Source organism: Podarcis cretensis, assembly GCF_951804945.1.
Source record: "Podarcis cretensis genome assembly, chromosome: 10".
NCBI lineage: Eukaryota > Metazoa > Chordata > Lepidosauria > Squamata > Lacertidae > Podarcis > Podarcis cretensis.
Genome location: NC_137179.1, coordinates 43,716,217 through 43,742,257, shown reverse-complemented (window position 1 = coordinate 43,742,257; position 26,041 = coordinate 43,716,217). Strand labels below are relative to the sequence as shown.

The 26,041-nt window shown below is 39.5% G+C and overlaps 1 protein-coding gene across 3 annotated transcripts; it reads right to left on the bottom strand.

Moving 5' to 3' along the window:
* Window positions 1-1,542: 1,542 nt before the first annotated feature.
* NAP1L1 (nucleosome assembly protein 1 like 1) lies at window positions 1,543-26,041 on the bottom strand. 3 transcript variants are annotated; one of them, XM_079993851.1, is made up of 15 exons: window positions 25,917-26,041; window positions 16,546-16,584; window positions 15,136-15,224; window positions 14,418-14,472; window positions 9,042-9,183; window positions 8,762-8,842; window positions 7,713-7,841; window positions 6,680-6,751; window positions 5,578-5,717; window positions 3,583-3,728; window positions 3,461-3,480; window positions 2,977-3,099; window positions 2,405-2,437; window positions 2,215-2,265; window positions 1,543-2,099 (listed from the first exon to the last, which is right to left on the bottom strand). In XM_079993851.1, the coding sequence occupies exons 2-15, from the start codon at window positions 16,560-16,562 to the stop codon at window positions 2,064-2,066; spliced, it is 1,134 nt and encodes a 377-aa protein (XP_079849977.1). In that variant the 5' UTR covers window positions 16,563-16,584; window positions 25,917-26,041; the 3' UTR covers window positions 1,543-2,063. The 3 variants fall into 3 exon arrangements, with proteins under 3 accessions (XP_079849977.1, XP_079849975.1, XP_079849976.1); XM_079993849.1 differs by having other exon boundaries at window positions 14,418-14,520; window positions 25,917-26,040; XM_079993850.1 differs by having other exon boundaries at window positions 7,713-7,838; window positions 14,418-14,520; window positions 25,917-26,040.

Genomic DNA, 26,041 nt, shown 5'->3' with positions numbered 1-26,041 from the left:
CCCACCCCCACCGAAGGGCAATAGTTGGGAGCTTTTCGTAGGGATTTTCATGCTTTTAAGAGTTTGGCTCCTGCACCCACAGTTCTTTATGCTGCATTTCTTCTTGGGAGCCCAAGGTCTATTTCTGGAATTCTTGTATTAAGAGTAGGCCTCCCAATAAACAGGAAAAGATATATATTCAGCAGTGTGGGGGTAATATATGTAGTATGAAAATACATTTGTACCTTAAGTGGTGAAATATAACTTGCTGTTCCGGCAATTGTGGTATTGGTGTGAAAAAACCTGCTATGTACTAAAGACAGGGCTGGCCCAAGACATTTTGGCACCTGAGGCAAACCGCAAAATGGTGGCTCCTTCCCTGCCAGGGAAGAAGGGGTGAGTAAAGATCTACATCAGGAAGGTGGGGGGGGGGAGAGAGAAAGTTTAATATCAGGATCTGCTGCCCCTGTGGACCCTGCTGCCTGAAGCAGTTGCTTCATCTTGCCTCATAGGTGGGCTGGCCCTGCCTAAATATATCCTTGTTTTGCAGAAAGAATTCTGTTGTAAGGCTTAGGACTCCTATTCAGTTTCTCCTGACTGTGGTTCGTCATAGTGCCAGGCAAAAAGGTTTTTCCATCTTTCAGAAGGCACTAGAATTACAATAGAAAGTAGGGCATCAATAGCCTCAGAGCATTCACCAAAACTCTGCATCTCTGTTTGCCCAATTATCCTGAGTCTGAATAATTTTGACACACTACTTCTAAAAAAAGTAGTAGTCCTGGACAGATTGTAAAGTTGGGAAAGTTTCAAGCTGACTGAATGTTTATTTCTTTGGGTATGGATAGTTTACTTCTCCCCAACGCATATCCAGATGGAATATAAGGAAGTAGTGAAGGAAAAAGCAAATGGCATACCTAAATTGGCCAACCTTCCAGGTGGATGTTCTGATAAAGATTGGTTAGTAGTTTACAGCCGAGACGTTTGTCAGACAATCACCAGCTTAACTCAAAACTGGACGTACAAAATTTATTATTGTAGCACACTGGAGATTTAGATAGGATGAATCTCAATTCAGCTACAAGTAAAGACCATGTTAAATGAGTAATTGAAGATGCCTACCCTCTGTGAAACATGTCAGAGAAGTACCTAATCCTATAACCTTATTTGAACAAACCAGGAATGGGAAACCTATAGCCTTCCAGATGTTCAACTACGATTCCCATCATTCTTGACCACTGATCATGCTGGTTAGGAGTCCAAAAACATATGGATGATCAGAGGTTCTCCTGTCCTACTTTTAAGGGGATAAGGCAGTTAAAAAGTTTTATTATTACTGGATCTTCAAAGTTTCTAGGCAGGAAAGTACTACAGTTGTAGTGCAAAAGTCCTTTGAGATAGTTTATGCAAGCCTACTGAAACAAACTTGTGCAGGAGTACAACCCTGAAGGCATTTCAATGTTGCTTATGCACATAACCCTCAGAGGCTGGTCCTGTTCAGCAAAAACATCCTACAGTGATATACTTGTAAGATTTTTTTTTTAATGTACACAGGCACACAACTAATTTCTGAAAATACTAGGTTTATTCACACCCCAGTGGTAAACAACCTTAATATGATGTCTCTAGTTTTTTTTTTCCTGTAGGTCACCATCACAAAATACAAAAACCTAGAGCATAAACAAGCAGACAGTTATGAACGTCCAATGTGGTCTTGATGGAAATTGACAGATTTGGTTGGTTCTTCAGGAAAGGAGGCAAAGATTGGTCTCCGTCAACAGTTCTGGTATCTTCACAGCTGCAGTCTAATAGCTACATGACAACAGACTTCACAAGAACCAAACTATATATAGCAATGAATTAACTATTCATGCTTTAGGGATTTACTGCATTCTACATTTTGGCAGAAAAGTACTATTAAAATGCTAGGTACAAGGAACCTACATTTTAAACTGGTTCTGTCAGTTTGTTTTAACAAATTGTTTACTTAATTCTACCAAGATACAAAACATAAGGCTGTAAGTAACTAATAGTTGTATTTAGGCTATTACAGTGCAGATAATCCTCAAGGCCACATACACACTGTTTCACTGCTGCTTGCATTCTGCTGGGTTTTGATCCTTCTGTTGAAGAAAAAACACATCAACATCAGTGTGAAGACTACAGCTGTGCTACAGGACTTTGATAACTTTATTGGAGGAAAATGATTTACAAAGATCATATGCATCAATTACTTACCTTGGGGTCATAATCTGGATCATTTTCCTCATCCGCTTCTTCTTCCCCTTCCTGAAATATACAGGACATACATTGAATGCGCACTTGGTGTTATAAAGAGCAAAGCTGAGAGTCTGACATTCCAGGATTTGTAAGCACCTTTGTGCTACGTTTTAACTACTGAAACCAGTTAAGCCACCATGAAACTCACCTCATCATCGGCCTCCTCACCCTCTTCGTCATACTGGGGAGAGAAGGAGGGAGACAAAAATTAAGGTAAGAGGACAGTAGTACAATAGCTTTAAGGACATTACTCTGCAAATTAGAGCTTTTGAGTTGCAGGTATTTCCAGACATACAATGTTAATTTACACTGCACAGGAGCACTTTGCAAAGCATGGGAACTTTTAGCAAAAACCCAATTAATCGCACAATTCTACATACACTTAAACCTTAGCATGAAAATCAAATCTGCAATCTAAACCCAAATTGCTTTGACATCTAATTGTTGTGCCTGATTGGGGGGGAACTCATTCTGATTGTATCCCAATTCGTACTTTATGTGTTATAAAAACAAGCTCTTGCATGAAGAACATAAAGCACCAGCCTGAAATTCAGCCCTATGGTACAATCTAGCACCGTAACATAACATGCACTTTCATCTATGTCTAATTCTATTATAATTAATGAAGTCTGTGTGGTAAGTTATAGCTCCATTTAAGCCCTGGGGTACAGCTACTGTTCCAAGGTAATTTTGGCACAGCTGAAAACAAGCACCACTTACATCATCATCGTCATCCTCAATGGCTTCTCCTGTGAAATACAATACTGATCGTGGAACTATGCGCTCCCGTAGAAAGTGACCAATTTCAAAATCAGCTGCCAGAATTGCTTCAGCATCATCATCCTGCACAGGTAATATGAATTCAAAGCTCTATGACTTTGCATTTAGGGGGGGAAATGATACCATTCTATGACACAAAATTTGTCTAAAGCGATATTCTCCCCAATTATTTATAACAGATTGCAAATTTAATTCATTATCTCCAAAAAAATAAATAAATATTTATTTGTGCCCCAACTGAGTGCTGAATTCTCAATTTCAGTCACCAAAAATAACACATTTAATTTGGGTCTGAAATCTTGAAATATTGCTTAAATCACTTCAAATTATCTTAAAGAAGCCTAAAATTTATCTCTTGCTACTGCTTTTATCTTAAATATGCTCCAAGTTATATTTCTTAGGAAATTAAACTAGAGGGACTTACCAAGTCTCCACTTTCAGGAACTGCAAAGGAAAAGTAGTAAGATATAGGATTATACTTATATTTAAAAATCCACAATATTCAGATTTTACTATAATTAAAAAAAACCACCAGAAATCATTTACCTTCAGGAGGACTGAAAAAATTGAAGAAAGAATCGTTGGAAACTGTTTTTGTCACTGTTCTAACTGTTCCACGCCCCTTGTGCTTCTGTTTCTTTTTGATAGTTTTCAAAGTAACATTTTTTCCCTTTTTCCAATCTATTTGGCACCTATGAGAAAATTAAATTAATAAATCAAGGGTATCCTTATATAAGTATTTCAGGTAGTTTAGAACACTGGCAGTTAAGTACTTGTGGGGCTGGAGTCCAATTCAATCCTATGAATAACAAGCCAGTGTCAGGCCTGTTCTTATGCTATTTTTCCCGGAGCTGTCTAGTATGAGGAAGAAAGTAACACCTGAATTAAATGAATCAATTACATTTTTCTTTCCCTCTTAACAGTATTAATATTTATTGAATTTATATACCACCCTATACCTGCAGGTCTCAGGGCGGTTCACAGGAGGAGGGGTCATAAAACCGCAAAATACGTGGTTTGAAAATGAGTTCTCTCATCATACAGTATTTCAACACATAACCCACCTGCAATACATCTAAGCTGAAAGGCTACAGGGTCTCTCTTGTTCCAGGACATTCAGTTCTCCAATAGGCTGTCCTGATCCCTTGCCCTTAAACCCCCTATTTGAATCTTCTCCATAAAGCCTCTCAAGTGTATTGTAAGCAGCACTGTAGTATCAAAGGTGTTACCATCACTTTGAAACTCTGCCACTATTTACTTCAAGTAATGCTGAACATGCTGGGGGTGGGGGGGAATTCTTCTGCCTATGCAGAGAAGGTCTGGATGTTTTTAAGTAACCATATTTGAACATACAGATGTTTTTAAGTAACTTCCTTTGAACATGTTGCAATACAAGTTAGTTTTGTCTTTAGGTTGGCATGTCAAAGCTGGGTGGATTAGTATCTAGGCACTTGTGATGATCGTCCACAGGCAGGATAACAAGCACCATTCAACTACCAGAAACTAGGTTCCTAACTCTGGTTCAAATACCAGGATCAGAAGAACCTGACTTCAAAGCAATGCACAGGGTTCTAAATCAAAAAGTGAGCAATCTCAAGCTAAACCCCAGCAACCTTTACAGCATGCATATTACACAAGAAATTCAGCATATAGGCAAAGCATTAATGTTCCTAGAGGTTAGGAGAGATAAAATTGCTAATTAAAATGTAATAGTGAATATTGCAATGCCTTAAATATGGGCTGGACTTTGGTCATGAGTAAGAGTCAGGAAATATCTATGAATTTAAATGGTTTGTACCAGGTTTAAATGTTTGTAATTTTCTGCACTGCGATTGCTGGGTGTAGAGCATGCACATATAATTTATATCTATCTTATCTCTCTCTCTTTAGAGTAAGGGGTATATCACTCACAAGTTAAAACATTTTGTGTCCATTAAAATATGATCTATTGTACTAAAGCAAATTTACATTGTGAAGTAAGCAGGCACACATTCATAAACACCCATACTGACTTCAACAGAGGCCCTGGTTTGGGTGCCCCCACCTTCAGGGGCAAGGTGGGTAACAACAAGTGAAAGTTCTTTTCATGTGATAGAACATTGCTAGCCTTTAGGTTGACAGCTAAAAAAACTCTTCTTTTACTTGAGAACTTAATAGCAGCTGCTATTAGTGGAATTTATGTTACTCTTTGTTTTTCTTTGCCTCACTTTTTTAATTTACTGGATTGTCATAGTTTACTTGTATATATTCTTACAATATATTACAGATTTTGCCCTCATTTGCAGACGTGCCGGTAAACCAAGCAGGTAAACTTTGGTTATAGCTCTTGGTTTGCCTGGAGAGAGCTAAACTATGAATGTGAATTTGAACAGGATGCTAAGCAAAACCACAGCTTGGCTCAGCATAGTATCAAAATGACTGGGCTGCTACCTCCTTTTGAGGAGCCTGCAAAGAGTTTGGCTTAGAATTACATGCAAACTGGGCCAGTCTCGTGTTATGGAAGACTTTCAACCACTTATTTTAAGAGAACATCACACTTACCCTGTGCAACCCATAATTTCTGGTCCATCGAAGGAGAAAGGATCAGAATCATCAGGTTCTGACCTCATTCTGTATGTTTTTGTCACCACGTCATTTGTGAAATATTCATTGGGTTCAAAGTGGAACTCTAATGTGAAAGTCTTTTAAAAAAATAAATATAGAAAGACTGTGTTAGAAAGAATTGAATGATGCATCATTAAGCACCACAGGTCAGCTATCCAATATGTCAAAACAATGGAATTACTTTAGTAAAATGAAGCAGCAAACAGTGCTGCTTAAGTTCTATTTCTTGCTGAAATGGATACATTGGATAGAGCAGCCTTCTACACCTTCAATGTCCTCCAGATGTTTTGGACACATCAGCTGAATGGCTCAGTTGGTGAGAGTGTGGTGCTGATAATGCCAAGGTTGCAGGTTCAGTCCCCATAAGGGATGGCTGCATATTCCTGAACTACAGGGGGCTGGACTAGAGAATTTTCAGGGTTCCTTCCAACTCTATGATTCTATGACTGTAACTTCCATCAGTCTCGGCCAGCAGGGAGTTGGCTGGGTTAGAGTCTAAAACATCAGGAGGGTATCAAGTTGGGGAAAGCAGGTCTACCCAAGGTTTTGTTATACTTCAAAAGTATAACAAAACTGTTATACTTCAATTTTGCAAAACAAACACGTAAATGTACATTTCATTTTCTGTATGGCATTCATTTGTGTTTCCCATTTTTTCAGGGAACTTATACTGGTGGGATCCCATTTTCAGTAAAGCTCTCATTTAGCAATACCCAACTGAAAACACAAATCTTTATAAAGTTCTTATGGAATCTTCACATATCCATATTCATAATATATCCTTTTGAAATGGAGCCAGTCCACACATTCAGCTGCAAATCAGAGATAAGTCTTTGCATGATTAAGTATCAAAATCTTACATATGTAACTCAACCCTTATTTTCAGCTAACAAGTCATGTGGACCATAAAGTTTATGACTCCTACAAGCGTAGAATAGATTGCAAAATTTTCAAGTGTTGCAGTTGATTACTGAACGGTACTGAACAGAAGCATAGTTTATGTATCTCAATATTCAATGCACTCTCATCAAGAACTTACCATAGGCTGCCCAGCCTCTGAAAACTTCACTTTAATATCTTTCAAGTGTTTCAGAATTGGTTCATCATGTTCCTACAAAAAACATGACAATTATCATGTAGCTACAAGAAGAAAAAGCAGTGTAACATAGCAAAAGGAAGCAAATACAAATAATCTGGGGTGAGCATTTGATTCATAAATCCATATTTCAATCAAAGCTAGTTCTCCAGGTGGTGGCAACCATCGAACAAGTACTCTCATAAAACACAAGCTTCTGAGAAATGAAAAAGCATACCACATGCCCAGGGCTGTATGTACTTTGCAATTTGATGCAAATGTGGAATGTGATACTGAGTGAGGTATCCAGCTTTTCAAGAATCAGAGTTTTTGTTGTATGACATGTTACTTTTAGCCCTTATGACAGCTTCTAATGCAGACTCATGTGAGAGCAATGACAGCTGAATAACATTCAACATAGGTGGTAGAAAGTTCAGAAACTTAAGAGGAATTCACTGCCACAGCATGTAACCAGGACCACTAGTTTAAAAAGCTTTTAGATTAGCACTTGATGTCCATGAAATTAACTGGGTCATCCATGTTCTGAGGCAGTATGCCACCAAATATGAGATACTAGGGACCAACTTTAAATGGCTGCACCCTTCACCCCCTAACTTATGGGTTTCCCAAAAGGCACTGCTGAAACACTTAGGAACAAAATATTGGATGAGATTCCACTGTAGATTGATCTAAGACAACTATGTTATGTTCTTATGGTGTAGAATTTTGAGTTCATAAAGACAAATTATCTATTCTTTCTGAATGTTTCTCAGAAAAAATGGATTACTGGATTACTAGAAACTAAAGCTGAATTCCAGAAAAAAACCAGGCTCCTTAGAGTCTGGAACTAAATTCTACTCTAAGTGGACCCACTTAAATCAGTGAACCTGGGAAAGTCATGCCCATAATTTTCAGTGGGTCTACTCTAAGCAAGAAAACAGTGGATGCAACCCTTAGCTTATGAGCAAAATTGCAAGAAATTAAGTCATTCTTTTACCTGAACCATATCACTGAGTAAGTCAACATTCTTGAACACAGTCAGCCAAAATTCAGGAATTCCTTTAGGGTCATCTTTTTCTTCATCTTTTTTCTCTTCTTCAAGCTTGGCTTTCTCTTTCATTTCCTCCTTGTTAAAATTAAGAAGTTACTCTTTCTAAAATTTGAGTGCTGCACACTAACCAAGAAATCTAGTGTTATACTAGTAACCACAACAAACAGGGAAAAAAACCTTCAGTCAAATACTATCAGATTAGTGGCTGTATACTCCAATATTTATGTAAGACAGGCATCTTACTATTTAAAGCTACACAGAACCTCTCAAGGCACACATAGGATATCAAAACATTTTAACTCTTTTAAATATGAGTTGTAAAATGTTTTATGCTGTTTTTATGCTGCATCTGTACAGGAAGATTTCTGGCTGTCTTGTTTAAATTACTTTTTTATATATTGGTTCAGTATGCATATAATAGTAAGCCTAATCCTGGCTTAGTGTGAATGCGCTCTCCACTGGTCCTTCTGCTACTGTACTGGTGTGAGGTAAACCATGGTACAATGTGCTGTCTGAACCGAGGCTCTTTGTTTGTCTCATCCCAGACAAACCATGAGTTATAAACCCCCAAACAAAATTTGGTTACAAGGACATGATTTCTCTGGAGGAGGCAAACCATGAATCCTGGTTCACACAGCACATTAAGTGTTTCAGACCTCTTGGCAGCAGGAGGACCAGGGAAGAGTGCAGCAGCTGCAATCTGCTCTTTGGAAATCCACATGTTTGCACTAAGCCATGTCTTATCTTAGAGCCACATGAGAAGGGGTCACTGTGTTTAATTGTTGTAAGACACACAGGAAATGTTTATTGGTGGGCTGCTATATCAATCCAATACAAAACAACATCAACCCAATCAAAATGTTTACTAACCATCAAGCGGGCAAACAATTGAATGATTTATCTGCATTTACTACTAGAATAAGTCTACAGTACTTCAAACTTGTAAAGCACGAATACACAATTAATCCCACCCACAATCATATTTAAGTACTCACTGAAATTTCTTCTTCAACATCTGTTTTCCATTCACATTCTTCTTCAGTAGGTTCATAAACTGCATTGATGATTTCACTCCTCTGGAAGAGTAAAGTGCTTGTTTATTCAGGTTACCAGAATTTAGTTTGACCCAATACCCAACAAAAGCAACAAACAAGTATTATTATTTATTTTTTTGCAAATAAAAGGTTACAGAATTACTGAACCAGTGGGAATTTGGTCCCATTTGACTCTGCAGAATTAAACTCTCATCCCTAGAGGTAAAAGTATAAAGATTACCTTGTCAAACAAGGGCTGATAAAGAGCAGCATATTTCCTTTCCAATTCATGAACTTCTTCATAGAACTTTGCTTCTATCTGTGCACATTTAACTTGAAGATTCTTGAGTGCATTTACACGTCTCTTAACTACTTTAGGCAAGCTGAGGGAGGAAAATAATACTGCATTGTTACATCAATGACAATCATGTGGATTCATTCTCCTAATAAAGTTTCCTTTAAAAGGTTGGATTATGCTGTTAACTTTTATTTCCAAGAGCAACAGCAGAGCAAAATTGTGATATTAACACAAGAGTGATTTTTATTTTTGAAGGTTTTATGGATATTAACATATACAATATCAATTCTGAATCACCTACATGCAGAACAAGATAAACCCCATAATCGCCCCTCCCTTAAGTGTTTTAGACCATATTTCTTTGTGGAAAATATTGTTCAATTTGAACACAATTCTTAATATCAATTATCAACTGAAATTTCAGAATTCAAGGTGTATATATGTTTTAGAAACTAACTTTTTAAATAACTTAATTTAGCACCTGAAAAGACAGATTAAACAACTATCTGTGACTTCTTTGCAAGTAGTATATTAGGTGCACTCCATGCAGTTCAAAAGTTAAAGTGACATGACACTAACAACTGAAAAGTTGAGTAAACACATTAAAAATGCTGCTCAGGTCAGCTGATTTTAGGATAAAGGATTCGGCCGAGTGCTGAACATTGAGAGAATTTTGGAATTCTCTGGATTCTAAGAACCCATTGTTTTCTTTAATAATTCAGCACATACTGAAGTAAAAGTGTATTATTCTGGCAACAACTAGGCACAGACATCAAAGATCTATTACAGTATTCTGAGCTGGTAATTTTAATTTGTGACAAGGTTAACAATTTAACAGGGTCAATCCCAGATACTGAGGTATCCTGGATGGAGTCCAGCCTGGTCCACCCGACTCATCATGCCCCCTAGCCTTACACTGATTAAGCAATTTCAGGTGTGCTTTGCACATGTCAACTTTCCAAAGATCACCAGTCAAGACTTAAGCATGCCTCTGGCACCTCGTCATATACAAGCAGAAGACACGGGAGAAGTACAGCATGGTAAGTTCCTTAACTTCCCCAATACTGCTGTCTCACCAAGCGTGTCCAATAGCCAATTGCTTAAACCCTGCAGCACCAATGCTTAGGACAAAACTTGCCATTTCTTGAATAGATGAGACTTGTTTAAAAAGAACATCTATACATACATGCGCGCACACACACACGCACACACACACACATATGCAACAATAGTGATATCAGTTCCTGCACTGATATTTCACTCAAAATATTAACATTATACACCTACTTTTTTCTCTCTCCCCCGCCCCCTTTTCATATTTTAAGTTAGTCTTGGGTGGACTTAAGGACAGTTAGTAAGCAGAAGCTCCAAATTCAAAGCTCTATCTAGTATTTATTTATATAGTGTTTACTGTAGTCAGAGTTAGATAAAAACAATGTGTTACATGGTCCCCAGGATTGATACACCAGCACACAACTGCTTTACATTACAAGCTATGTCAGTATTAGGTCTGCTTTGTAATAAATAGCATGGCGACGCCTTTCATGTAGAATTTGCAAGCAAAACCTAATAAAGCTGCAAGTCAGTAAAATTCAGGGTTAATTTTATATTGTTGTATCTGTTCACACCAAGTTGAAAAATAGTGTGAAAGTTGCATATTTCAATATTGAGGCCAAAACTACAACCTCTTACAGAAACCCATTCAGATAACTTCATTTCAGTAATGAATGTGAGTGGACACGTGCCTTCTTTCAGATTCAGGACACTACCCACCTTCCTGGATCCCCAACACCAGACATTCAGGAGAGGGCTTCAGTTCTTACTGAGACAAGGTGGTCAATGAGTGGAGAATTTTAGATAGGCAAATATTTGGCTCAGAAGTCTATGGAATTGAAATTCTAGTAATTATTTCTAAATTTGATATAACTTAGCGTTTGAATATTCTCTTTGCTTTCAGTTATTCATATCCTATTTTTGGTAATGTGAAAATGTTCTGAAACACGACCAAAACCAGAAAAGAAAAAAAGATTGCAACACATTACTAAAGCAATTTTACAAGCTGCAGAAGCGAGACCCAGGTTTACTGTGAAGGCTATTTAACAAAGGGGTAAGCAATATTCTTCCAGAAACCTTGGGGGTGGGGGGAGAACCCCAAGTGAATGCTTCTTAAGTACAGCAACACTCCAAAAAATACCACTGCAATCAATGGGACACTCTACTGTGTCTTTTTTCAAAATTGGGTAACTTTGCTGCCTACTCTGTTTGGGCTAATGTGGCCTATACTGGTCAATCACAAAAGCAGGGGGAATTAGTAAACACACACAAAAAGGGGGGAAATACAACAATTCTGTTTTACATAACAAGAAATCAGGTTCTTAATAACCGCTCCATATTAAATCATACAAAAATAGGACTGTATTGATGGGTATTTTTTATCTAAATGTGTATGCGATACTCTTTTTCCAGAAATCCAATACCAATCATTTTTGCTTCTGAGGAGCTGTGGAGTAATTAAACTACTAAAGAGCCTTTTTTACAACAGGGATTCCAAAGCAGCAACTCACAGCTGGTCATAGGATGGGTTTAGGGAGGGGGAGCACCCAGATTTTGCTGGACTTTAACTTTCATCAGACATGATTTGCAGCCAAACAACACCTGGAGGTCACAATATTTGTTACCTTTAGTTTATGGTCAAGAGAAAAACATTTAAATATTTGTAAAGAGTATTTATTAAAAGCAGAAGCTGTGTTTCCCCACAATTTTTTAATGAGATACCTGTTTTTGTTTGGCTTCAGTAAAATTTCTTTATGTTGGGTTGAAAAAACAGAGACCAACAAATAATGACATAGAGAACTTCTTGCTCCTTTGCATTTTTGCACACCCACCAATTGCATGAGTAAACTGTTACAAATCAAAGGTAAGTGGCATTTGTCCTCTGCAGACTCTTTACAGACAGGTTTGCAGTGGGGGGAAATGTCCTGTCTCCAGACATGGTTTGAATCCAAACACTGCCTGTAAATGGACCAAATGGGGTTCACTGTCAGTGCCAATAAGCTAATCAACGCTGATAGTGAGCTCATTTTATGCTGTCACCTGATGGCTTAATGACAACAGGTGATTGACAGGTGGGTGCCTCAATAACTGAGTAGCAGTTGAGCCAGCCTAAGGGTAGTTAACACTGTGCCCTCAGGTGCCTGGACTACAGCTATCTCCAGTCCTAGCTAGTATGGTAAATGGTCAGGGATTATGGGGCACCAGCCAGTTATATCAGCTGGCCAAGGGACAGTAGCTGTCTACTTACAAACAGGAAATGATATAGCTGAGCAGTATTTCTTTAGCTTGATATGGGAGACTATATTCCAGTGTACTAGATCAAGTTAAAAATTGACAAAGGAGTAAAAGTTACAGTAATAAATAAGGGCTCCCAATTCTCCATCTGTCAGTTTGTGTAACAGAGAGTAGCTTCTCTTGAATCAATTTAGGCAAGGAATACACTGCATATTCTATAGGTAAGTAGTCCAAACATGCCCTTCTAGTTCATATTCAGAGGCGATATCAAGTATGAAATGCAAAAGACATCTACAAAACATTTTAAGATCAAGCAAACGTGCAAGTATTAGACAAAGCTCAAACACAGTACTCCTGTTAATTTATTTTGCTTCAAATGCTTTAGTTGACATGCTATATAAGCTTTAAGGATGAGCTACTGTACTTGAAGTGATGAAGAGCTGGCTTTTTGAAAACTCTCAAAAAGGTATAGTATCTCAGTGAAAGCACAGCATGAAACTCAGTAAGGACTTGCTGATCTTGGATCAAGGACCTTGCAGGTTACTTAAATATGCTATGAGAGAAAAGAAAGCAAGTTCATAGCAGATGTGAGATCAATTGTGGCCAGCGATTAGATGGTGTGGGGACTTTTTTATTCAGAGCAGCAGCTCTAGGGTGCTTGACCTTTTCCTTGCTTGCCATTTCTGCTCCAAACTGATGGCCCAGTTGTTTCCTTCCTACAGAATTCCACTTCTACGCTTGAATAGAAGTAAAATGCTTATGTGGCACCTCAGGATGGGACACCTAAGAGGCTTTTTGGAACAGAAAAAGCCTGGAGGTAACAAACCAAACATGCCTCATTCTGTGGTCAAAATTGCAGCTTCCCATTACATTTTTTATTCAGATAAACAGTTATCAGGGAATCATTATAGACATTTGCATGTAAAAAGGAAAAGGAAAAGAAGGGGGGGGAATGCAGGTGCTTCTTGGGGACAACACTTGTACAGATGTATTCACAAAAAGTGAGAAACTTACTTTATTGAAGCTCTATTCAAATGCATACCTGCTTTTTCCTTTTTTAAAAGTAATTCTCACATTTTGGATTTATCTAAAGGACATATCATTTGAAACTTGTTTCCTTCTTCCAACCTAAAAGCAGTATATTCTACCCAGCATCCATCAATCTTGCAGATGGTCTGAAGGTAGTTGTACTAATTAATACTTTTCTGAAGTAGCCCACAAAATGCTAGTGATGGAGATCACTGCCCACTCAGCTGTGAGGCTTGTTACTACTTGTACTACCTACCTACCAAAAACTTGTGGCTCTCCATTGTGTGGAAAGCAGTGGACTTGGGGCCTATTACACTGGCACAACATTCACTTTTATACCTGAAGCCTGAAATAGTACATGAGTTGCGAATTTTCAGCAGTATGGTCAATCGGTTTCAATCTTCCATCCCCACTCTTACGAAATGCATACCAAGAAAATTTTATCATTTTATTACATTTTATTACACTGACAAGGAGTCAGTGTAACCTGAGATAAATCAGAAGTTACTCAAGAGGGGCAGAATGTGCAATATGAAGAGCACACATATGCTCTGCAAATTTCAAAGGAAACAAGCTCTGTATATGTCTCAAAAATGAAATACCTGTATAGACTGCTCAAACATACAACACCCACAAAACAGATATGTTTTGTGCATACCACATTCTGATCTTCAATACTAAAAGTGCAATTGTTTCCATGGCCAACTGAGTTCAGTTAGACTTATTCTCAAGCAGTGTGTGTGTGTGTGTGTGTGTGTGTGTGTGTAACTGCAGCCTTAATTACTTAAGTTTTCTGAAGCAGCAGTCACTATTACTCTCTCAAGCAGATTGCTATGTCCTGATTTTAGACTACCTTCCAACATCACTATTTCTAACTTGTAGGTCATACTTCCGTACTTAATATTGCAGAACAATGACCATTTAACATAATGCAAACAATTTTATCTATTAAAGAGGTAAGAACAAAGAGGAATTAATATATGTAACTGCAGAACACTCTACCTCTCTATATATCCTGTAGGTGTTCCAACCAGACCGTCAAGTCTTTCCTGAAGGGCTGCAAGAATTTGAGGATTCTGCATCATTTGTACAGTCAGCTGGCGTGCTTAACAAAACAAAAGAAGTTTTAAAAAACACTATTATACTCCATTATGAAATTTTAGCCCAGTGCTTGCAATTCAGATTTTACCAAATGATATAACATAAAATGTCAAGATTTTGCATTACTTATTGTCTAGAAGTCAAGCGTCAAAAGAAACCTGCCTGAACAGATCTAATATAATAGCAGAAGGATAACTATTTTTAAATGTCTACCTCCCATGTTAAGTAACCGAGAGGTAGCACATATAATTAGGATACATGAGGTCTAACACACACCTCAAGAGTCGCAAAATTAAATGCTAAATATCTATGTGTATAAAGACAGCAATCCTATACACACTACTTGGGCAGCAATACTTGCCTCCAAGTAAGCATGCACAGGAAAAGCTAGATTATGAGATGGGAAACAAAAATCACACTAGCATTTAATGCAAGGACAATTTTGCCTAAAGCATTTAGGGTAAGCATTGCACTAAACAATCAATTTGTTTTTCCTCTGAATGGCAAGATCTGCTGAAGGTGAATATTTAACCAGCAGGTATCAGACTGAGCCAAGAAAAGCACTTCTTCCATTATGCCTACAGAATAATACCTTTGCCTGGGCTCATTTTCCCCTTACCTTTACTGTTAGCATCCTCTCCAGTTTCTTCCTCTTCTACCTCTTCAACATCTTCCATATCTTGCTGGTCCAGCTCAGCCTGTTCTTTGCTATTAAATTCCAAGTCAAAACAGGAATTTGAATCTCTTTAACCCAAAAAATGTAGTATGAGAGTACATCTAGCAAGTTACCAATTCAGATTTAATCTAGCATATTAAAGTTCAGAAAATGCCCAGAAGCTAGTGTCTTTCAAACCATTTCTCTAATGCACATCCCATATGTTATCTCTAAGTTGGCAGGGACTTGAGCTTTTTAAGGCTCTCATTGCAAAAGCACATGCAACATGGAAAAAGCCAGTATAATCAGAGACAAACACTGTTCTATTAAGGTGTATATTCATGATCCATAAGAGGCACTGTGCATGACAGATATAGCCAATGATTTCTTCTCATCCGCAATATCCTAACTTTCCCTCCAGTTTGATTTAAAAAGCAATTATCGCTGGAGGAAGAGGAGAGATGCACACTTACTCCAGCTATATAGAGAACCTTTGGATAGTTTGCAATTGCATGTATGTTATTGGAAGGTGTTAGGTGCAGTGTAAAGCAGATTAAATATGTGACCTTTTGCAAAAAGAAAAATCTAGTGAAAAGTATTTTAAGATATTATTTACACCAGAGATCCATCACAAGTAGAAGGAAGGATATAACTTGTCAAACCCTTTGGCATCAGGAGATTGAGCATAACTGTACTCTGTAATGGTCACATCCTGATAATAAGCCACAATAATACACTTCTGGACTGAGAGCCACAGCACAGCTTAACTGGTGGGCAACAGAACAAAGGTTTGATAAGACCCTCCAAGAGTGATAAAAGATTATTAGAATCAGACTTCTCCAAGCTGACTGTTTTGATTTGTTAACTTTATTGAGGGAGGGGATGAAATAAAATTTGTATTCACAACTTGCAACCCATGTTCTACATAGACATACTGAAAATTAATTGATGTTCTACCTTCCTTGCATAAATGTTTCTACTTGCATCTTTCCCCAACTCTGCACTACCTTGCCTTTAGCATCAAAAGCAACTGTAATTGACATTTTCAGGAGGAGGTAAGACAACACTGTCTTTCTGATTTAACATTATTATCCTAACTGAAGAGAAAACACCCTGTCCTCACTGTGACAGGACTGAAGGCATGCAATGTTCTCTAGTTTGCACCTGATATGTACGTCTATCTGAACTACGTAAGTCTAGGATTAAAAAGTATTGACTATAAATTTACAAATTTATATTAACAACTGGAAGACCTAGAACATTGTTTGCTACTAACTATATCTGCCCTTGTAAGAAAGAACACAACTGCAGATTTCACACAATAGAACCTTTCAAAGATAGAACAACGCATTAGCCAAAATTTAGCATGCTTACTTGTCAATGTCTGCCATTTTCCCAGACCTCAGAAAACCCCTAGAAAAGAACAGAAAACATTATTTTACATTAAGTTGCAGCTTAAACAATAAAATAAACAGAATAAAATAATAAAACAGGATAGGACCCTTTTATAATGTCTTTGGGAAAGAGATATTCAGTCTGAAGTTTTGTCATACTGTCAATCATTTCATATTCTAACATTACAACTAACGTCGGAGACTGCTTGAAAAAGCTAATGATTGTATGACATTACTTCTACTGAAGTCCAATGTGTCTAAACTTTGTATTCCCACCCCAAAAACATATACAAAAGGTTTTAAAATTGTTAGGTTTGTGCACATTCTGAATTACAGGACTATTTGTCAGTCAAGAGACAGTACAATTTAAGGCAAATTCTTCCACTGCAGCCATCAGATGGGAGACCACTTAAAAGGCTTCTGCATGGAAGACTTAACACAGTGGTCTCACCAGGGCTGATCACTCAACCAGCCACCATTTATTTTAAGGTCTCCAATTTCCAGCCGTTTTTGGCTATGTGAGGCATGTCCCATTTCAATTCCTTCTCTGATGTCCATTTCCTTTTTTTCACAAACCCCTCTCACCCATATCACCTATTTGGTCACATCCTTTCATACTCATATGAAATAATCCTGTACCCAGTGTCACAGGCCTAAGATTCAGCACATGAAGATACAAGATTTGAAAGTTTCTGCATGATACAAAACCTTTTATATGGCAGTATTTCATGTTATCTGGAAGCACAACTTTAAATACTGTGTGTAAATACTATTTTGATTTCATCATCTTAGAGTCTTTCTTCTTACATCTCATGATATATACATTTTGGGGATAAATTGCAGCATTGTGCATTATCAGCATGAGAAAAATTATGGTGACTCTAAGAAATTCAGGTGTGAACTGCATGGATATAACTGCAGGATCCCTGTGATTATGCTGGCAAAAGAAAAATGTATTGTTAAGAAGTGGCTGTCAGCAATTTACATCTACAACTTGATAAAATGCTTTCTTACAGCAGAAGTGTGGAAACATTCTGGGTCTGTTGACCAAAATAAGTGGTGCCAAAAATTATGTCAGGTGATTTGATGTTTGGTGCTTTGAGGTCCTGAAGTTGGACTTCAAAGAACCTTGCAGACAAGCAACACACTGATAAAAGGAAAAGTTCCAATCTCCCAGCACATTGCTGACTTCAGGACTCCAATGCTCAGAATAACCTTTTCCCCCCTTAATGAATGGTGACACAGACCATTCATAACGCAGGGATATTCTTCACAACTGTAAGCAGGGCAATGGGGTGGAGGTAAGCTACAACATTTAACTAACGTTGTTCACTGCTCCTGCTCAAGCTGCACAGATAAATTAGAATTGATAGAATTCTACAGGATGTGGCAGAAGTGTGTTAAAACAGTCTAGATCCAATGAACTCTAGGCATGGGCTTCCAGATGGTGAAGATGTCAGTCAGCCCAGGCATCTTCACATGGTTGCAAGTGGCCGATGGCCAGGTGCAAAATGAGCTTGGTGAATTTTGAACACTTCTCTTCACTCTTGAGTAGATGCTCTGCAAGCCAAGCCATCAGATGAATCTTAAATGGGAGTAACAAAGGCCATGGAAGAACTTCAACTGAGCCTCCTGGAGCACAGGAGTAACTGTTCTTATGGTTGGAGTGCAAATATAGAAGCAACAGTGGCATGGCATAGGATTTATCAAGAGTGCCTGAGTCTTCACTATGTGATCAATGATTGCATCCCAGAGATGAGTTGCAACCAGCAACTTCCATTTTCTTTAAAAAATAAAAATATGTAAGGATAAAAAAAAGAAGAGTAAGAGATGGGAAAGAGTAGATTCATGATGTACAACCGAGCCTTGCATGCTGGGGGTTAAAAGAATGTGGAAATTATTGAAAGTTCTCATTTATTCTTCACAAACTTACGTATGTATCCGCAAGTATGTGACCTTACCACATTTTCAACAGTGGTATTCAATAAATGATTCTGCCCCTCATCAAAAACCCTAATATCCACGAATCTTCCAAAACTACAGTTTCTCCATCATTCACTCCTTCTGCACTGCAGAGCAAGTCATTTAATCTCTCATTGGAATTCTCTATCAGAATTTTCTATCAAGTATTTTCACCCCAGCACTAGGACAGAAGCAGCAGTGATATTCAAGAGACCTTCAACAGAGATTCCAGAACAGTTTTCTGCCTTGCCAGAGTTGCTGGCACAAAGTAGCAAGACATGCTGACAATGCCAGGGCTCACTCTGAAGCCTTGCTTGGTAGTGTCATCAGGCTTTACCAATAATGATCAGAACAGCTGCTTATAAAGACCAAACCCTAAGTTCAAACTCTCATTTCTTAAGCACAGTTAAATATACTTACGTTAAACTTGGAGGACAACTAAAATATTGATAGGAGGAATTAAGTTACAAAAGCACTTCTATATTAATGGAATAAGTGAAAATAGATGTAATACAGTAGAAGCAGGTTCTCAGCCAAATGAACAGCCCGTTTCATCCTGAAATGTCAGAATATGAACACTTGCTAACAAAAAGTTGGGTTAGGCATGAGCCCTGTCACTTCCTGCATATTTCATGCATGCAGGATGTCCTTTTTTAATTAAAAAAAAAGACCATGACATATACATAAGATTTTTAAAGTGCAAAACCATGGCTAGATTTTTCTAGGGGGTAAAATCAATCTGCACAATGCTCAAGTCTGCAAAGACTTGGGGTAAAGGAAGACATAACAGTGATTTCCCCCTCCCCTCCCTTGAAATTCTCCTCACAGCTTTCAACTGGACTGTACGTTTCCTCTTTGAACTCTTGGGTGGATGGGGAGTAAATTTCAAGTTTGTGACAGGTAGCTGTCTTACTTAGTGAAAACATTGTAGTTGGATGGCCTTCTATAAAACTATTCCTGGTACAAGTTTATTCTTTAGAAAGCAATCTGCAGAAGTTAATGTATTTCAAACAATAACATTCATACTTTGTCATTGCTGTTAGCTTCAACCTGCTAGAAAATGATAATTAACATAAACATGGTACCTTCTCTTTAGCTTTGAAGCAAATCTTATCTGAGATGCTCTTGGGCAGAAGGGAGATAAAGTATTGTTATATATACCTTATGGTTTGAAGTCTAAAGGCAGCTTAAGAAATGAAAATGAAGATGAATGCAAGACAGCATATTTGGTTAAACACAAAGGATCGCCAGATCCAAAGTTGCTTCAAATGTAATTCTATCTACTCTTTTCATATGAATTTCTCTTTTTAAAGTAAACACGTACATATTTGACAGGGCAATTTGCTAAGATGGTATGTCAACCGAAATGTACTAAAGAACACATCTAAACATTAAATGGTATAGAAATATTAGTTTCTGAAACCATGGGGGTGGGGGGATAAAATGTATTTCCTAAAAGAGACTTTAAAATATTTGGAATAATTTTTCCCAAATATTTTATGTACATGTTAAGATGGTCTCCCTCTACAGTCCTCTACTATCCTCCCATGAGCTCTTGAGGGTCATCCAACATCCAGAGCAGGTTTTGGGGGCACATTGGGTCTGCAGGGGACCAAAAGGAAGGGTAAGTCCCACCTGAATGAGCAGGTCAATTTACAAGCATGCTGATGCTACTAGATTCATATCTAGTTTATGTATAAAATAGTACAGTACTTGGATAGACTTATGAAAAAAATACTGAAAATTACTACAACATGCCAGAGATAAGATTTGTATGCTGCTGTACCCTAGCATGAACAAGACTAATATTCCCAGTTAGTAAATAGAAAATACATCAATAAAGTAAAAATAAAAACTATCAGTACTGTGAGCAACTAAAATATGTATTATTGAGAAATAGAAATAGTATGCAGACCTCAAGATAAAACACCCTGAAAATTAATATTTCTATGATGTAACAAACAGGTCCTATTAAGAAAAAAATCAGTAATGATCCAAACTTTATTACTGCCATTACACCCTTTAAGATGACAGTATCTCACACAGAAAATTATTTCAGTGGATGCCCCATAGAATACACAGCTCATATACTACACTACCTAAAATCCAAAACTTGTACAGTGGTACCTCAGGTTACGAACTTAATTCGTTCCGGAAGTCCATTCTTAACCCAAGGCGCATATTCCCTACATAGGCCCCGGAAGCGGATTACGTTCGTATCCAGGGGCAAAGTTCGCAACCCGGAACACCTACTTCTGAGTTTGCAGAGTTCGTAACCCGAAGCATTCGTAAGCAGGACGGTTCGTAACCCAAGTTACCACTGTATTCCAATTCACTTGCACCAGGAAATCAAAATGACCATAACTTTGTTTTTTCACCTAGGTGCATGAAATCTGGAGATAGAATAGCTTCTCAAAAGGAGATTAACCCTGCCAAATTTAAGACTAGTACCTCTAGGGGTTTTGTGCTAGCCATCTCTGAAGTTTGCTTTTTTGAAAAAAAAATAAAATGCTGATGTATGCACTATTATACTGTATGTGTGCTCCTTGTGTACCGACTACACACAATGTACTTTGAAGACTTGCCAACACAAAAGCACAAATAGACACAGAAAACAGAATACCGATGTAAATAAAATGCAAACCTAACCTTAAAAAACTAGGGTCCAAATGGGAGGGGTGTGTGACACAGCTTAAGTAGCTAAGACAAAGACAAATATGTTTATGTTATTGTGTAGGTATGGGACTGGGATTGATCAAGAATGGAAAATGAATAAGCCTAAGGATAGGTAGAGTACTGTGCAGGAAAAAGAACATAAATGCCACCAAACTACTTCTAAGAGTCAGAACTCCTAAGAGACAATGCAGGATGAGATTCTGACCCTTAATGAGCAATGTCCTGCTCCTCTCCCGCTCCTACCTCACTTGGATGTTCTCCTTAAATGATGTTGCAATAATTGCACAACTTTGGAGGCAGTCTATCTGGAGTTTTGAGAGACTGTTTTGAGCTCTAGATCAGCACATATCACTACAAATCAATTTGGGTCTACCTGACATGTTCTATAGTTGCCTTGACCCTATCCTGATTCAGCACAAATCAGTCTGATTCAGTGTGGGATTCAAACAAGTCTGTTGTTCAATCCTAGCTGGGAATGTTACAAGTTGCAGTCCATATATCTGACAACTATGTTTGCTACCTCTGTTAAGAACTACAGTCATACCTCGGGTTACAGACGCTTCAGGTAGCGTGTTTTATGGGGGTTACAGACGCGCCAAAACCTGGAAGTACCGGAATGGGTTACTTCCAGGTTTCAGCGGTCGCACATGCGCAGAAGCACTGAATCGCAACCCGTGCATGCGCAGGCAAGGCGCTGCGGACGTGCCTCCTGCATGGATCACGTTCGCAACCCAAGAATCCACTGTATTTCCTAGAGCTTCCAAACTGAACAAGGGACTTCTGCCAATCATTTAGAAGTAACAAAGTATATTCAAGAACAGTACACTAGAACCCTCTCAGATCCATTCAATCAACATGCAGTAGGTTAAATGTTCCAACAGGCATTTCAATGTAAAGGGGGATAGCCTCTAGAAGTGGACAAAGGCAAAGGACAACTTGAGGAGCAGTATGCAACTAATTCTTCCACCTCAAACTTTCACACATTATATTCCGTTTTCTGGTATTCAACGGAACTGAAAGACAAAGGCTTCTAAGTACCCCCTCCTTACTTGTTTTCTGAGACTTTTCCCAAACATTTTGGTCACAGCTCACACAATCCTTACAACATAAAAATAGAATTCCTGCCAATATAATCAATAGAGAAGGATTGAGTTGTAAAGGAAATAATTTTATACTTAATTGAACTATGAAAACAAACTTGTATCAAGAGACCTTACTGGTGAATAGAACAAGTTGTGACATTGTACTGTGCTACTAGTATGTTAAAAAGACTAGCAGAAATACATACACTAGTCATCAAAGTGTAAAAAGTGCTGCTTTCAAGATGGTAAAAAGAGACCTGGAGTTACTTTGTCAACAAAAAAGAACTGCTAAAGAACAAATAAAAGAGTTCGGACATAGAAGAGTCATATGAACTAAAGGCAGAACAGCATCATAGCAGGTGTGGCTGTATTTTGGTCTCAGTGTTTGGCCAGTTCTCTCTGTCAACATTATGCATAGTTTGCTACTAGTCTACCTAGTGTCACCTTCTTTCAACAATTTTTACCCATATTAAGCACTTTTATAGTAGATAGGGATGCACTAGAGCCAGTGTGGTGTAGTGGTTAAGAGCGGTAGACTCATAATCTGGTGAACCGGGTTCGCTTCCCCGCTCCTCCACATGCAGCTGCTGGGTGACCTTGGGCTAGTCACACTTCTTTGAAGTCTCTCAGCCCCACTCACCTCACAGAGTGTTTGTTGTGGGGGAGGAAGGGAAAGGAGAATGTTAGCCGCTTTGAGACTCCTTCGGGTAGTGATAAAGCGGGATATCAAATCCAAACTCCTCCTCTTCTTTTCTCTACTGGGCTGGATAAAATTATTACATCTCTGCACTATAATTCCAAAATGCAGTCTAACTTCCATGCATTGACCCCGATACACAAGTTTCATTAAGTATCACTTCTGTTGATGCTATGAGTCAGGTGAAGTCACTGTACTAAGGTAAACCAGGATTGTCATTTATTTAAAGGTACATGCATGGTGCCATTTGCAACCTTCCGAGACAAGGTAAGATAGAAACCTCAAAGCAGACCACAAGCATATGCAGAGGGATCCCCCCCCCCCAATGCACAAGTGCCATGCATCCTCATGGCACACATGCATGGGAACACAGAAAATGGAGGCCTGTGCAGATCTCCAATACTCCTGTTCAGCTCCCCTCACCCATAGGTTAAGGAATGCAAACAGCTGAACAAGATAAAAATCATACAGGGCCTTTGCACCTAGACACACAGCATCTGTGCATGCACTGTCACAGGGGAAGGGGAACAGGGGTCTTCCACGCCATATTGCGATACCTCTTACTTATCGGCACAGCACCTACATAGGACTATCAATCTCAAACAAATTTCAACTCACATAGTATTGTTGAAATACACATTTCACCATCTTGAGGGGCCTAAGAAATACCCAATGTAACCACCATCACTTTAAACATAACCCCTTTACCTAGTCCTGAAGAGCAACTCTCCTCCATCTTAAGTGTGAATGTTTATTATTTAGTTTATTAAATCATACTTTATTAAATCCTGAAGCACAGGAACACCTGAAGGGTCACTTTTGCAATTCTTATTTGAACTACACAGTGGTAAGTAATATCAATTGTATACCCCTTTCAATTTTGAGCCTTATGAGATATGCAAGCCAAGCATGGTTAATCCTAAACACACCTATGTGGAATTAAGCCACAATGCATTCACTAACAGCACAATCCTATATATGTCTACTCAGAAGTAAGTCCCACCAAGTTCACCAGGGCTTGCTCCTAATTAACTGCTAAAAGAATTCCAGCTTTAGACCTCTATTAAAACACACACAATGGGAATCTGTTAAACTAAGACTTTGTTATTCTGAATGTTTCATCACTGCCTGCTATGAATATCTGAATAACATGGGGAACAAAGTGCTTTACAATTCTGCAAATCTACCCTCAGAAGAGTAACTGAAACAAGACTAGTGACTTGCTTGAGGTTAACAACAAATCTATATAATGTTTTTACACTACCTATACTGATGTAGCAACTATACTAAGGCCACAAAAATTGACATTAGTGTCCACACACAAAATTTAATATTAGGCCAGACACACAACATGGAGCCTAGAAGGGTCACTTTTGATCTTTAAAATCCCTGTTTGTAAAAAACTCAACATCCATTGTTCAATGAGATCTTCAAGGTAAATATGAACCTTGAAACCCACTGTTTGAAATCCAAGCCAATTTTAAAGCCTGATTTGCTTGGTATTTACAGTTTAAGAAAAGCCAAGTGTCAGGCCTTCTCAGCACTTATCTGAAAATCTACAGGCTGTTGCTGGATGTTAAACAAAGACTACAGAAAACAGCCATGTCTTGAAGGTCTTCGTTCCACAACAAGCTTTTCCACTTAGCCAGCCTATCATTACAGAGACAAATCCGTCTTTTGCTGCCTTTTCAGACGCACTTTTAACCTAACCCACAACACGGACCCTTCTTTTAATATTTTACATGGCACGTCTCTCGGTACCAGTAATCCACCGCTTCAAGAAGAGACCCACCTTGAATCAGACGCAACCCACGTGCGATGATCCATCTGCCAGTTGAAAACCAAGGCGGCAGTGGGCAGTACCTTCAAGACCGTAAGCCTCCCTGCCTCCGCCCAGCGTCATTCCCCGTGCCCTCGTCTTCAGTGCAACCCACCCAGGCGACTGTAAACTAACCATATAAAAAGAAAACCTCGGGTTTTGTGGCACCTTTAAAAAAAACACCTAATAAAGGACGTTTGGAATAATTTAAAGGCAGCACAACTACCCCCAGAGCCAGAAACGGCCGGTTATTTGTTACACTTAGTTGACACCTCAAAAAGAGCAAAACGCCCATTTTTATTCACACGCACTCACCCTGCGGGCTTTCAATCTCCAAGAGCGACAAGAAGGGCACACAAAATGCGGGAAACCGAGGCCCGAGGTTGTTTGCTACCTGGCGAACGCAGCCCGGCCAGGGAGCCTTTCCTCGAGCAGCACCCGGCCCTCCCGGAGCTGCTCTGGCCGGTCTCGCCTCTCCTCCGAACAGAAGGAAGCGAGGAGGGACTCTCAACCTTCCCGCCACAACCTTCCCCCCCCCCTCCAAGCCCTGCCCAGGCGCGGTGCCTCCCCTTCCCCATCGGGCCCTCCGCTTCCCTCCCGCTCCTCCGCCCTCCCAACCCGCCACAGTCGCCGCGAGGCTTATTTACGTTTCGGCACCACAGCGCCGCGGCTCCTTTCTCCTCAACATGCCCGGGGCGGGCGGGCGGGCGAGGAAGCGGAGGCCGCCCAGCCAGAGCCCCGTCTCGTCCCCACGTGCTCGCCTGTGGCTCAGCCGGCCAGACTAGGCCAAGCCGGGGCGGCCCGCTTGACCGCAGCCTCGCCCCGAGGGAGAAGCGAAGACCGGCGGGCGGCCCTTTCCCCGCATTTACTGCCCCCCACCGAGAACGGCCACGGTGGGGGAACGTTTCCCCCCCCCCCTGCGTAGGGGTCGCCAGAGAGGGGGGCCGCCTCTGCTCCCTCCCCATTTTCTCCCTCTTCCTCCGCCTCAGAGCAGAGCGCGAGATTCCATCCTGCCAGGGCAGGGGCTCCCCCCTCCCTCCCTCCCCCGCCACCAACCGCCTCCTATTGTAACAGGCTGCCCCCACCCTCCGAGCCCGCGCGCCCCGCTTACCTACCTGCGCGAGGCCGGGTCTCGCAGTGACTCAGGAGCGAGGGAGAAGCGCCGCGCGGCTGGCGGTAAAAAGACCCGAGCTCCCGCCGCTCGCGCTCATATAGAATTAACGTCACCACGTAACATCCC

Coding starts and splice junctions, on each gene's coding strand:
- NAP1L1 (XM_079993849.1), bottom strand. Junction 14,521..15,135: donor AGAGGATGCTAACAGTAAAG/GTAAGGGGAAAA, acceptor TGTTTTGTTAAG/CACGCCAGCTGACTGTACAA. Junction 3,100..3,460: donor TTCCTGAAAGTGGAGACTTG/GTAAGTCCCTCT, acceptor TTACCTGTGCAG/GATGATGATGCTGAAGCAAT.